This window comes from Sciurus carolinensis, chromosome 12 (assembly GCF_902686445.1).
Source record: "Sciurus carolinensis chromosome 12, mSciCar1.2, whole genome shotgun sequence".
In the NCBI taxonomy this organism is placed as follows: Eukaryota; Metazoa; Chordata; class Mammalia; order Rodentia; family Sciuridae; genus Sciurus; species Sciurus carolinensis.
The window spans coordinates 77,366,144-77,379,362 of NC_062224.1; the positions used below are offsets into that span (position 1 = coordinate 77,366,144).

The 13,219-nt window shown below is 33.3% G+C and overlaps 1 protein-coding gene across 5 annotated transcripts in view; it reads right to left on the bottom strand.

The window, feature by feature from the left end:
* The window catches only part of Rcor3 (REST corepressor 3), a 47,568-nt gene that overhangs the window by 15,116 nt on the left and 19,233 nt on the right, over positions 1-13,219 (bottom strand). For all 5 annotated transcript variants that reach the window (XM_047520370.1, XM_047520371.1, XM_047520368.1 and 2 more), the window contains exons 8-9: positions 8,088-8,306; positions 3,243-3,320 (exon numbers count right to left, since the gene is read on the bottom strand). In XM_047520370.1, coding sequence (XP_047376326.1) covers positions 3,243-3,320; positions 8,088-8,306 — 297 coding nt within the window. The remainder of the gene's footprint in view (positions 1-3,242; positions 3,321-8,087; positions 8,307-13,219) is intronic.

The window sequence follows — 13,219 nt, forward strand, 5'->3', positions numbered from 1 at the left end:
TAATACCCAACCCAACTCCACCCCTATCACCATTCATCACTCATATACTTCGTATTTTAGCAGCTATCAAGTATCTCCTGCATAACACTACCAGGATAATTTTCTTACGATTAAAAAAAATTTTAATACTTCCTTCTACACTGAAGAAAGAACAAGGTTCTTTCATTTGACTCAATTTCCTTCTCTTTTGCACTCTGCCCTTGTCCACTGATCTCTATCATAAAGAAGACCCCACTCGGGCTGGAGATGTAGCTCAGTTGGTAGAGTGCTTGCCTCGCAAGCACAAGGCCCTGGGTTCAATCCCCAGTACCATAAAAAAAAAAAAAAAAAAAAAAAAAAAGAAGCCCCCACTCAACCTTGTTAACATCTCACTCATATCCTGTTTTCATTACTCCTCTTCATCCAAGTTTGCCTTCTTAAGTAGACAATATGATTCTTGAGAGAAGATTCTTTTACACTTCTGCTGAATTTCAGATATTGATTAGCCAATAATGAGTGCAGAGTAAGTGAATACTACAAGGAAATATTTGGAATACTTATTGATTGGTGTGCTTTTCAGTTCCACACTGCATTTATATTGGAGTGTTTTTCATTTCCACACTGGATTTATATTTTGAATGTATTATTCAACACTACATCATTCCTCCTATCATTTTCTATCTGAATATCCTCTTGTTCACTTTGTTGTAAAACCTCCACTTACCCTTCAAGCCTCAGCTGAAACATTCCTTCTCAAGGAAGTCTTTCCTGATTATCCTAGCCAGAATGAATAATGCTATTTTCTTGTAGCACTTTGTTTATAAATTTACCATATAACTTTTATCAGTTTCTCTTATAACATCTATACTGTAAGTTCTTTTTTAAAAAAAGGTGGAAAAATCACCTCATTTTGTCTCATCTTTTTCTATCCGACCCCAGCATACTTCTCAAGTGCCTCAAACTACTGTGCCTTACATCAAACAGATTATCAATAAATACTTGTGAAAGCAAATGGATTGTCTCCATCAAATTTTTCCCTAAGTGAAAATACCAAATAAAATCAAATTGACAAGTAAAGTTCCTTAGTAATTATGAGGTAATTCTTTTAATGATCTATCACAATTATTTTGAAGGTCATCAACATTCTCTGATTAGGTAAAATCTAACCTAAAGGTAACAGGATGGATGATAGGATTTTAAAGGTCTTTACTGTGATTATGAAACTAATATTTTGCAATATATCCATTCAAGTTGCCCTCCTCCTGAAAGGCACAGGAAAATATTATAAATATAAATATACCCCAGGAACTTTCAAGATAACAAAACATATATTATTATATATATTATTAAGTCATATGAGTTCAATAAGTCACCCCAAATACTCAAACTTCAGTGCATGCATGATTGATTTTATTTTGATCATTATTTTTGCAACAAAGATTTAAATGCTTGTTAACTTCTAACCTAATTATTAAACTGTGAAAATCTAATAAACAATTTTGCTCTTCTGTGAAGCTAAGTGGCAGCATAATATATACTAATCAATGACCAATCAGGACTCTAAAAAATCTAAAATGCAGCCAAGCATTCCACTGATTTACTGCTTGTGTGACCTTGAGTAAGTCAGCTAAACTTTTGGAGTCCCAGTTTCCTTATGTAAATCAGTAATACCTGCTTTACCTACTTGTAAGAATTTCTGTGAAGATCAAAGAGGTAGCAGGCAGGTAGGATAAAATGCTACTGTACTTGCAAATCTTTCTTTTTATAATTTTAATGAGACTGTCCTATAATTTTATGATAATTTGGAATTAGACTAACTTTTCCTCAAAAATTAGGTAGAGTTTTTCCTGTAATGTCACCTACGCATGGTGTATCCTTATGAGAGAAAAATGTTAACTATTCCATCACTTTTTTTTAAAAAATGACTACTACAAGTTATTTGGTTTTTTTTCTTTTTCAGGCAATTTTGGTAAGATATTTTCCTAGAAAGTTCTTTTTTAATTTTTTAAACTTATTAGCATAAAGTTCTTCCTGGTATCCCCATAATGTTTTTAGAATCTGTTGTATTTTAACTGCATTTTGAAATTGTGGGAACTTTAATCTTTTTATGTTATGAACCCAAACCCATGCTTAAACAAAAAATTAAACATTTCAATACAAAACTTAAAATAATTATTGCTGTCATAATATAGCAAAATAACGTAATATTTTTTATATTATACTGTCCTTACACAAGTAAATGCTACTAGAATGTTTGTCGATTTACTCTGGGTTTAGAACATATTTTTCATAACTTAATCTTGAAAGAGATTATTAAAAACCAAAAAATTTTTTTCCTAGTAAGACTTCCTTTCTGAAAAAATGATTCTAATGACTAAGATGCACATGTGCATCATTTCTGAAGAACTACTCTTTTGTCTTCCCACAGCCCTTCACACATATTTCATCTGTAGACAGTTCAGTCAGCCTGTGATTTGGAAGGGGGGGAAAAATCCCATTATTGGGACCAAATAGGATTATTTGATTATCACATACACGGAATCCAGGATATGAAGCATAACATAAAGAGTGTTAAAAAGAGAAAAGAGAAAACATATAAATAGAAACTTCTGTAAAAAGACTTGATTGGACCCTACAGGGCATTTAAGCAGTCCTGTAATTACCACAAATACCAAAAACATTTAGGTCTCAACTAAAACACAAGGCACAAAAAAAAAAAAAAAAAAAAAAAAAAAATAGTCCATCTACATCATTTTAGATATTTATAGTTTCAGGATATAAGTACAAGAATTTAAATCCACATAGTAAAATCCTAATCTGAGTTGAAAGACAAATGTCTTAAAATAAAAATCTGTTAAAATGAACTCCTTTTCATATGATTTATTCTTGCTGTGTTACCACTTCACATAGGTAGTAAAGGGCTTTGAGCAAACACTGCCATAGACCCAGAAATGTACTAGTTTGCTTATGGACAATCTTCTAGTTTTACATACATGGTGCCTGCTCCTACAGCTATTTTCCCTAAGTACCTTCTCTATATGAATTACTAAGGGTAGTAAGGAAATAATAACAAATAAAAAAGCATTAGCCAAACCTCAAAATATCGACTATCTAAATAAAAATATATATAACAAATCATCCATATTAGGAAAACTTCAGAGTAGTTAACAACACATCACCAAAACAGTACTTGAACAATGACTGGATAATTGAAAGAACAAGTTTCACTATATTTAATCACATGTAATTTTTTGATATCATACCTCAGGAGGTTTGAATTCTTCAATTCCACCTTCCATTTTCTGTTTAAGTGCACTGTTTACTTGCTTAGCATTCTGAACCTTCAACAAATAACCCAAAATGTAAATCAGATCACGCAATTGGTAAATTTTGAGTACTCAAATGAAAAGGATATATATCAAAATTCTCTAAAATTTTATTTCAGGAGAATAAACATACTTTACACGTAGGCCACTTATACCATTCATTTAACTAATACACACATCAACTAATATATGCATTTAAAAGACTTGAAACGACTTAAATATTTTTAAATATCATAAATCATAGTCTCTGAATACCTTTTCAACAATGTCTCTTATATCCAAAGGCAACTCACATACTAGGAATTAAATTCCATCAATAGTCCTCATTACCACAATGTTCTGACCAAATAATGATTATTCCAGTAAGAATGACGACGGTGGCTAATATTAGGTATTTATGTATAAAACATTACTCTCAGTACTTTAGATATAAAAAAATTAAATTTTCTCAACCTCCCTGTGAGAGAAGCAGTATCTGCTATAACACAACATACACATTCTTAAAAAGTAATTATACTATACAAAATCCACAATAAAAACCACAGGTCTTATGGGGCATAATAGGTGGGGATACAACACTCAAAAACTTTAGCAATGACAAATAGGAAAAGAAAGAAACCTAACAAAAACGAGAGCACAGTTAATATACATTCTAAATTATTAAGAAATCCGTAAGTGTGAGGCCGAGGGGTTAGCTTAATTGTTGAGTAATTTGCCTAACATGGGTAAGACCCTGAGTTTGATCCCCAGCACTCTCCGCTCGCCCCACCAGCTTGTTGAGTTACTATGAAGTAGAAGAAAGGCTATTTGAAATCAGATCAAAGTTTTAACACCAGTTAAAGTATATGGTTCATAACACACAGTGAACTGAATAGCTGGTACGTGTTTTCTCAGGTCAGGTGGGTGCACTTTTTGCGACAAAATCATACTTGAGCAAATACAATTCAAGTTATGCTTAAATTATTCCCTAATGTATCAAGTGCAAAGGAACAAATTAAGGCTTTCAAAACAAGAGTTAGTGTAGAACTGATTCTATTTCTATTATAATCATTTGCAGATGAGGAATAAAAGGCACAGAGAAGGTAAGACACTCCTAAGACAATACAGGAGTTACAATCTGAATTTTAACCACACCAAGTTTTAAATTACTATTCTACTGGCAACACTGTTAGTCGCCATGTAGAATATTAAAGGTTAGGACTGGTTACTTCAATCCTCTTTTTTTTTTAAATTCCCCCAGTGTGGACTACCAAATAATCATAAAGGGATTTATAATTTTTTTTCACCAGAGATCTTAAAAATACAGCTAAAATATAAATATCTAGCATGGTTCAAGAGCAGTTATTTGGCTATGTTAGACAGACAAATAGATGTAAAATGTAAAGTGTCCCAGTTCTCAAGGATCTCATAGACTTGTGGGAAGATAAATGAATATAAAAATATGATAAATGCTGAAACAACATAGACTTGGAGAGAAAAAAGAGAAGGAATATACATTTGTGCATGTGTGTTGCTGGATGAAGGTGGTAGGGAAGATCAGAGAAAATGGTCAAGAGAAGCTGACACCTAAAGGAGTTTTAAAGGATTAGCAAGAATTAAGCAGGCAGACAAGGTTGGGGGAGGGAATGCGTTCTAGGCAGAAGAACATTTAGGAAGACAGAAAGCCAGGCTCGGGTAATAAATCTGGATGAGGCCAGATTATATAATTTGAATTTTGCCTAAAGAATGAATTTGAAAACCAGTAATTTTTAAGTAAGAGAACAAGATGACCACATTTGCCTTTTAGAAAGACACTTATGGTAGTAACACAGAGAAGTGAAAGGGGTGAAGAGGATGGATTAATTTAACAATCTAAGTGAGAAATATTAATTAAGAAAGCTTACATTACAACGGAAGATATAAAGGAATGGTGGTGTAGTACACAAGGTGGGATAAAGAAATAACCTGGAAACAAAATTAAGATCTCTTTTGTAAGCACTAGATTGAAGAGAATTAGAGAGAATCAAGGACAACTAACAACTAGACAATTGAGTGAGTATATGTATATGGCACTCACTACTCACAGACAGGGAATACAAAAAAATTTTAAAAAGGCACAGACAGGGTAGGTGTGGAAATCACTCTGGAAATTGCAGAAGTAGCAATAATTTGTAATAATCATTAGTGTAAACCTTTACTATGTCATGCATCAAATGAATAACCAAGAAAGTGTAAAGCTTAAAGTTTCTTTATTTAAAAAAAAAAAAAAAAAAAAAAAAATCAATAAAAAACCCATAAGGGGCTGGATAGCTCAGCTGGGAAAATGCCTGCCTAGCACACACAAGCCCCAAGTTCAATTTCTAGCAACACACACACACACACACACACACACACACACACTGATAATCCATAAGTAGCAGCAGTACTGAGGATGAAGTATAAACATGGGTATCAGTACATTTTATTCCTTCATTTTCTTGAGAACATTGAAAATATTAATGGCAAAGTGTTTTAGGAGTTTTCTTAAAAGGAACGCTGTGATTTGGAAGATGGGGAGTCTTTGCAAATATTCATGGTCTGACTAAAGGCCAAGCACTTGATCAAATACATATTCAATAAACTCAAGAGAGACCAGTGTCATAAAATTCAAGGGAAAGAAATTCCAAGAAGACATGGTTGATAATGTCAGACATTACTGAGTAGTCAAGGGAGATTAAGAAACAATAAGGAGGAATTAAATCTGACAATTCTTTCATAGATGATCTTAAGATAGTCTTCAGTGGCAGGACTAGAATGGGATATGGGGCAAAAACTAAATTGGAAAGGGTCAGAGAATAACTGGTGGTAAGAAAGCAGAAGTAATATGGTATATACTCATTCAGGAAGTTTGCTAAGGAAGGAGAGAACAGGATAACTAGGGTCAAGGGATAAAGAAATCCAAACATGTTTAAGATAGAGATTCTTAGTCCCACACTATACAATTAAAAAGTTCTTATATTAAATGTGAAGTGGTATATTAATTTCTATTTTATCATTTCAAAATTTCTATGTTTTTATACTACCAATAAATTTCTTAATTGCATAATATGAAAAGCAAACACATGCATTTTTCTAAAGATCAAGATATGTTAAAATCAGTGATAACATAGGGATGTATCTTATAATCCTCAGAGTCAGCAGAAAGAGAGATGTAGCTGAAAAATATAAATATGATTTATGACTATAGTACACCTCTTCTTAAGTCATTCAGCAGTTTCCTAACTCAGGATGAATTTCAAATTTCTTAACATCACCTTTTTATAAATCCCTGTCTACTCTACTGTAACCTGCAAAAGGTAAGTAGAAATTAATGAAGAGCTTTATAACTGGCAACTATGTGTGTTGAATGGAGCCAAGGAAAAGAAGACAGAAAGAATAAACAAGACAGTCATTGCCAGACATGAGGTGATAAGGGCAAGCAAGGTATAGTATAAATGAGAGCATTTTTTTTAAAGGAAATTTCAAAGATAAAACTCATATAGCTGGGTTAACCTTGGGATTGTGTGTGTTGGGGAGGCAGAAATAATGGCAGAAAACGAGTCAAAGATGATTCTGATGAGGTAGGCATGGTGGCACATGCCTTAATGTAATCCCCTCCTGTTACTCTGAGACAGGAGGATCAAGTTTAAGGTTAGCCATAGCAATTAAGCAAGACCTCAGTAACTTAATGAGACCTTGTCGTGAAATAAAAAGTAAAAAGAATTGGGGTATACTCAGTGGGGAAAGTGCCCAGTATAAAAAAAGAAAAGAAAAGAAAAGAAAAGAAAATTTTGGTATTTCAACAAAGGGAACAGAGGAAAAATTTCTTTAGGTGGAAGATCTGGTAGGCATCTATTAACTACAGCTATTGAACTTGGGAGAAAAGTCAGCCTGAAAAATAGATTCAGAAGTCACTGGCATAGGGCTGGATGATGTGAAGTAAGAAATTACAGATTTATAAGTTTATCTATTTAAGGGATAAAGAAAAATAACAATGAAAACAAAAAACAGGAAAAGAAAACTGAGAAAGGACAGAGATCTATTAACAATCATTAATTGAGGACTTACTATGTTAGGCACTGCTTTAAGCACTTATCATATATAATCTTTTTTTTTTTTTTAATAATCTTGTTTAATTCCTTCCAATCACTATATTTTAATTCTCATTTCCAGATGAGAGAAATGGAGCTGAGAGAAATTAAACAGATCCCCTAAGATTACACATGTAGGAAATGATATAGCCTAGATTAGAACTTATAGGTTCCTTGATTCTAGAACTCTTAATCCTGACTCTTAATCACCTGATTGTGATGACACTTTTACAAGACTACTGATGATGATGATGATGATAAAAATATCAATCACCACTGAGTATTCAAAATATGCCAAACACTGCTAAACAATCTCTATCATTACAAACAATTCCCAAAAACATGGAAGAGAATTTTGATTATCTTTAATTTCATGGACAGAAAAGGAAAGCTTAGCAAGGTATTATAGTTTGCCCAAGATCACAGAACTAACAAGTAACAATGCTGGGATTCAAATCTAGAAATGGAGAGCTATCTTCCATAAATTTTAAAAAATGAAACTGGGTTAGAGGTATAGTTCAGTAGCAGAATGCTTGCCTAGCATGTTGGAGGACATGGATTTGATGCCCAGAACCAAAAACCAAAAAACTTAAATAAATGAGTGCTAAGAAAATCTGCAACAGAGTACAACCTAGATAAAAGTGGATAAGCAAAATGGACAGAATCATTAAATATATCATTTGTATAAAACTACCTGACGTTTTAGAGAGATCAACTCCATGTCCAGTTGCCTCAGAATGGTGTTGGCTGCATTGGGACTACAAGATACAGCTACCACATCTTCCTGGGTTAAATACATGCCCTTAGGTGGACGGCACTTAGAACGCTGAGAATGATGGCGATGTTGTAAACTCTGATATTCTCTCCTTCCAAGTCCAATCTTGCTAGTTTGGACAGGCTGTTCAGTGTTACCCTAAGAGAATAAAGAGTAACAGGTCATTTGATTTTTACAAATGTGTAAGCTGAAAACAGTTTATTTCTAGTAGAAGTATTTGCTCACTTAAGTATGCCTGAAAAATACTTCTAACTAATTATATTATTATGTGCAAGTTCAAACCTACACACAGTACTCAACAACTGGAGGGATAAGGGAAAGAATATAACATAATACATCCCTGATTAATTCACTCAATCAAATGTTTAGTTTCTAGCCTACTACAAAGAAATTAAGAAACAGCTGTACTCTATTCCTATTTGCTTCAAGATTAGATATATTTTCCCTAAGCAACAGAAGGAAAAAAATAAAAACAAAAGCAAACTATAATTTACTAAATACAAATTTTTTGAAAAGTATAAGTAAGAAAAAAAGGGGCAAGTTAGGAATTAGAACATGCAGATTAGGCAGCTGGTAAAAAAAAGAAGTAACATTTCATTTTCACTTTAAAGTTGTTTAGCTGGGCACAGTGGCACATGCCTAAAAATCCCAGAGACTCCAGAGACTGGAACAAGAGGATTACAAGTTTTAGGCCAACATTCCCCTTTCAACTTAGCAATGCCCTATCTCAAAATAAAACACCAAGAAAGGGCTGGGGATGTTGCTCAGTGGTCAAGCTACCCTGGGTTCAATCCCTGGTAATAAATAAGTAAAAAACAAAAAACAAAAAAACAAAAAACAAAAGAAGTTTGCTCTAATGGTTAAAATTATCTTAACCTTATTCCCTAAACTTCAAATCTGTGAATAAAATATCAGTTTATACCTCAGAAAGGAAGAATTAAATTCAGGTCAGGAAAGCTATTCTAATAGTGATATCCATGAAGTCTTAAGTAGTATTTCACTATTACCTGCAAAATTCTTAAAGTGTAATAGGAAAATACAATGATATCTCTGATTCTAAGAACCATTTAAAAAAAATGTCCATTAGATAGAATTTTATTTTACTGACTAGATTCAATAATCCAGGTGTTTAGGAACTAAGTAAAATTCATAAAACCATTGTATAATGAAACATAGTTTACTTTATTTCTCAAAACTCAAAGTAATACACAGTAGATTAGATCTTCAGAAAATTCCTTCCAGTATATAACATCCCTAGATGCAGATCAAGTATTTTTTAAAAATCTTTTAAAATTTGTTTCTGAGCTAGCAGGGAGGTGAGGAAATTCCTCTGAGGCCAGAAATAATGAGAAAGCAAGAATCCAGAGAGATAAGCAAGTATGCAGGAGCTGGCATTTGCCTGAAGCTCAGGCTTCAAAGAACCACCAGTGCAGGGCATGAGAGACAAAGCTGAAAGGGGAAGGTTGTCATTGTGTGAAGCAGAAAAAAATACCCTTGCTCTACAGAAGAGAGATTAAAAGGCAGTCATGCCTACCTCATCCTTGGCTGAGTGGAAAGGAAAGCATTAGAAAGTCTCCCCTAAGAATCCCTAACTACAGACCTGCCTTCAGGCAGGTTGGGGGCCTACATTTGTATGATCTTCTAGCCTGAAAATCCCCAAGTCAAAAATTTAAAGTATCTCAGGTTGACAGTGCTTATACACACTAAGCAGAAAAAACTACAGGCCTGCCTTCAGGCAGCTTTGGGGCCAAAGTTTACAAAATCATCTTGCCTGAAAAGCCCCAAATCAAAAATTTTAGTTTAAAAGTATCTCAGGTTGGTATTGCCTACAGACACTTAGCAGAAACAAACATAAATCCTCTCTAGAAGAATACATTTCAAATTCAGGTCTCAGACATGTGTTTACAATCAGGAGATCCTCACTAAATAAACTCCAAAGGATGTGTTTCAGGAAAAAAGGGAAATTTATCTTAAAAGAAAGGACTAAGATTTAAGAAAGAATGGTGAGCAAAATAAAAGCTTAACACATAGGGAAATCTAAACAGTGGTTATATGTTTAATTCAAAAAACTAAGATATGACACTGTGGACACAAATCAGGAGGCTAGTGGTTAGAGTCAATGTATTCTAACTGCTTTGTATTAATCAAAAAGCCATTAAAAAGATACCAATATTAGATTTTAAGCTAAACATGCAGTATAAAGTCTCTAGAGTACGTATTAAGAATAAAACATGGAAACACCCCAAACTAATAGAAAGTAAAAAATGGAATAAAAAATGAATTCTTAATCCCCAAAAATAGACCACTAAGTACAACCAGAAAACTAGAAAAGTCAGAAGGTAAAAATAAGAAAAAACAAAAATACAAACAATAATGATCATGATCAATGTAAATAGGCTACACTCCTCAGGTAAAATATAAAATTCTACCTATTTATTCCTTACAAGACATATATTTAAATGTGAGAACACAGAAACATTGAAAGTAAAATAATAAGGATATACCAAAAACACTTAACACTTAACAAAAGAAAGATTATGGAGCTATATCATATCAGACAAAATAATCTTTAAGGCAAGATTTAAAACAAGAAATGAAAGAGGCACTACGCATTGATAAAAGGCTCAATTCAGCATCAAGTACATAAATTCTAGATTTGGATACACCTAATGTCAACAGCTCCAAAATATAAGTCTTACTTCTCAATAATTGATTGAACAAGTAACTGATTAGATGAATAGACAAAAATAGCCAAGCTAGCAAGACAGGCAAGCAATAAGAATACAGAGTTCAACCACAAAATGGACAAGTCTAACTTAATAGATACATGTAAAACCTTATAACCAACAGACTAAAGAATCTTCTTACGTACATATAGAAAAACATTTTTGAAAATTGCATATTCTAAGCTTGGTTTAAAACATGTGAGCAAACTCTTCGACATTCCTGCCACTGAGAAGCTGGGATCTATGTCCCCTCCCTTGATTCTGGGAAAACTTTGATGATTCATCTATAAGCAACAGAATGCAGTTGAGGTAACACTGAGTAATTTCCAAGGCTGGGCCAGCTGGGTAGCCACATAGTACTTTAGGGATTAACTACTTTGGAAGAAACCAGCCATTCTGTTAATAAGCTGGATACTCAAAGACCACCAGTTTACAGAGTCCACACGAATTGCTCCAACCAATAGCTAGAATCAACTACTAGCTAATGGAAACAAGGCAAAACATTCTAGTTGATGTTGAAATATAAAAATCATTCTTTCTAAAATCAAGAATAAAGACAAATAACATCTACTCAATATTATAATGGTGATTCTAACCATTTCAGTGAAAGAAACAAGGATAATGACTGAAAAGGAAAAAAAATGCCATTATTTTCAAGTAACATAAATCTCTACATAGGGAATCTAAAATAATCCATAAATATATTATAAAAGATATCATTTTCTCCCATTTTTATACACAGTCAATGCAACATCTAGTAGGGCTGTCCTAAGGATGTGACAAACTTGAAGCACAAAGACCCAAAAACAGCTAAGGAACTTACTACTTAAAAAGAAACAACAAGTAGTGGAACTTGCTGACAGCTATCAAGACTTAAAAGTATGCTACAGTGACTGGGGCAAAGTAGGACTGACAAAGGATATTTAACTAACAAGAGGAACAGAACAGAGCCATGCATATATGACAAAACTTATATTGCACACCAGCTGAAAAAGACAGAATCACTTCCATATTAAAAAAATAATAATAATAGATCTCTATCTTACACCATTTACTATTAGCTCAAGAACTTAAAATGTAAAAAGGAAAACTTCCAAAACAATACAAAAGAATATGGAAATCTGAAACTTTACATGCTTTTGATAAAAGTTGTTTACCTAAGCCTGTAGAGAATAAAAAGATCAACCAAAACTGCTAAATGACCTTTGAAATACATGAACTAAAAGGACTGAGGTTAGAATGTATAAAGAATTATTTTTTTCTGTCTTTGAGAAAAAAAACAAAAGCCTCCAATAAAGTAGGTTAAAAACAGAAAAAAAGCACTTACAAAAGACATAAGTCAATGAACAAATGGAAAAATGTTCAGCCTCATTAATAACCTGATAATTGAGAGTCCAATGAGATAAATCTCTTATTGCCAGATCTGTAATATTTTAAGTCTGATCAAATCAAGTATGGGCAAGGAAGCAGACAATGAGTACTCTCACAGTCTAATAGAAGTATATCAAATATGGAAAATGTTTTGCCTAGGAAAACCAGATATGGCTATGCCTTAAAATAGAGTAATCCCACTTCAAATAATCCTTGGGCATTTTAAGACAGCTGTTATCTATTTCTTCTGACCACTCCAGAATATGGTGCCCTACGATTGCTGTGACAACAAAAGAACACCTCCATAATTTCTAAATGCTTCTTATGGGGCCAATGCTAAACCTTAGTGAAAATTACTGTCCTGAAGGATCCCTTATACATGAGTATTCAGGATTTTTTTTTTTTGGTAGCACTGGGGATTGAACCCAGAGACACTCTACTACTTAGCTATATACCCAGCCCTTTCTTTGTTGTATTTTGAGACAGGGTCTCACTAAGTTGCCCAGGCTGGCAACTTGTGATCCTCCTGTCTCAGCCTCCTCAGTAGCTGGGATTACAGCTGTGCACCACCATGCCTGGCCAAGGACATATTCCTATCAGCATTACTCATAAATAATAGCTGGAAATGATGCCCATCAACTGAGGGTAGATAGGTTATAGTAAATGTATACAAGGAAAATGAACTGCCAAAATAACAAAAATCAAGTCTTAAAATATTTCATATGATTCCAAATAAATAAAGTTTGAAATGGACAAAAATCAATTAATTAATCACACATGTACATGATAAAATGAAGTGAATAAGAAATTTCAGGATAGAGGTTCCCATTGGAGAGAAGGGAATGGTAGGCAGCTGAGGAAAAATATACAAAAGACTTCTGTTTCTTAAGCTCAGGAATGGATAGACTGGTGTTTACTATTTTTTAAACTGTACAAACACTATTATACATATAG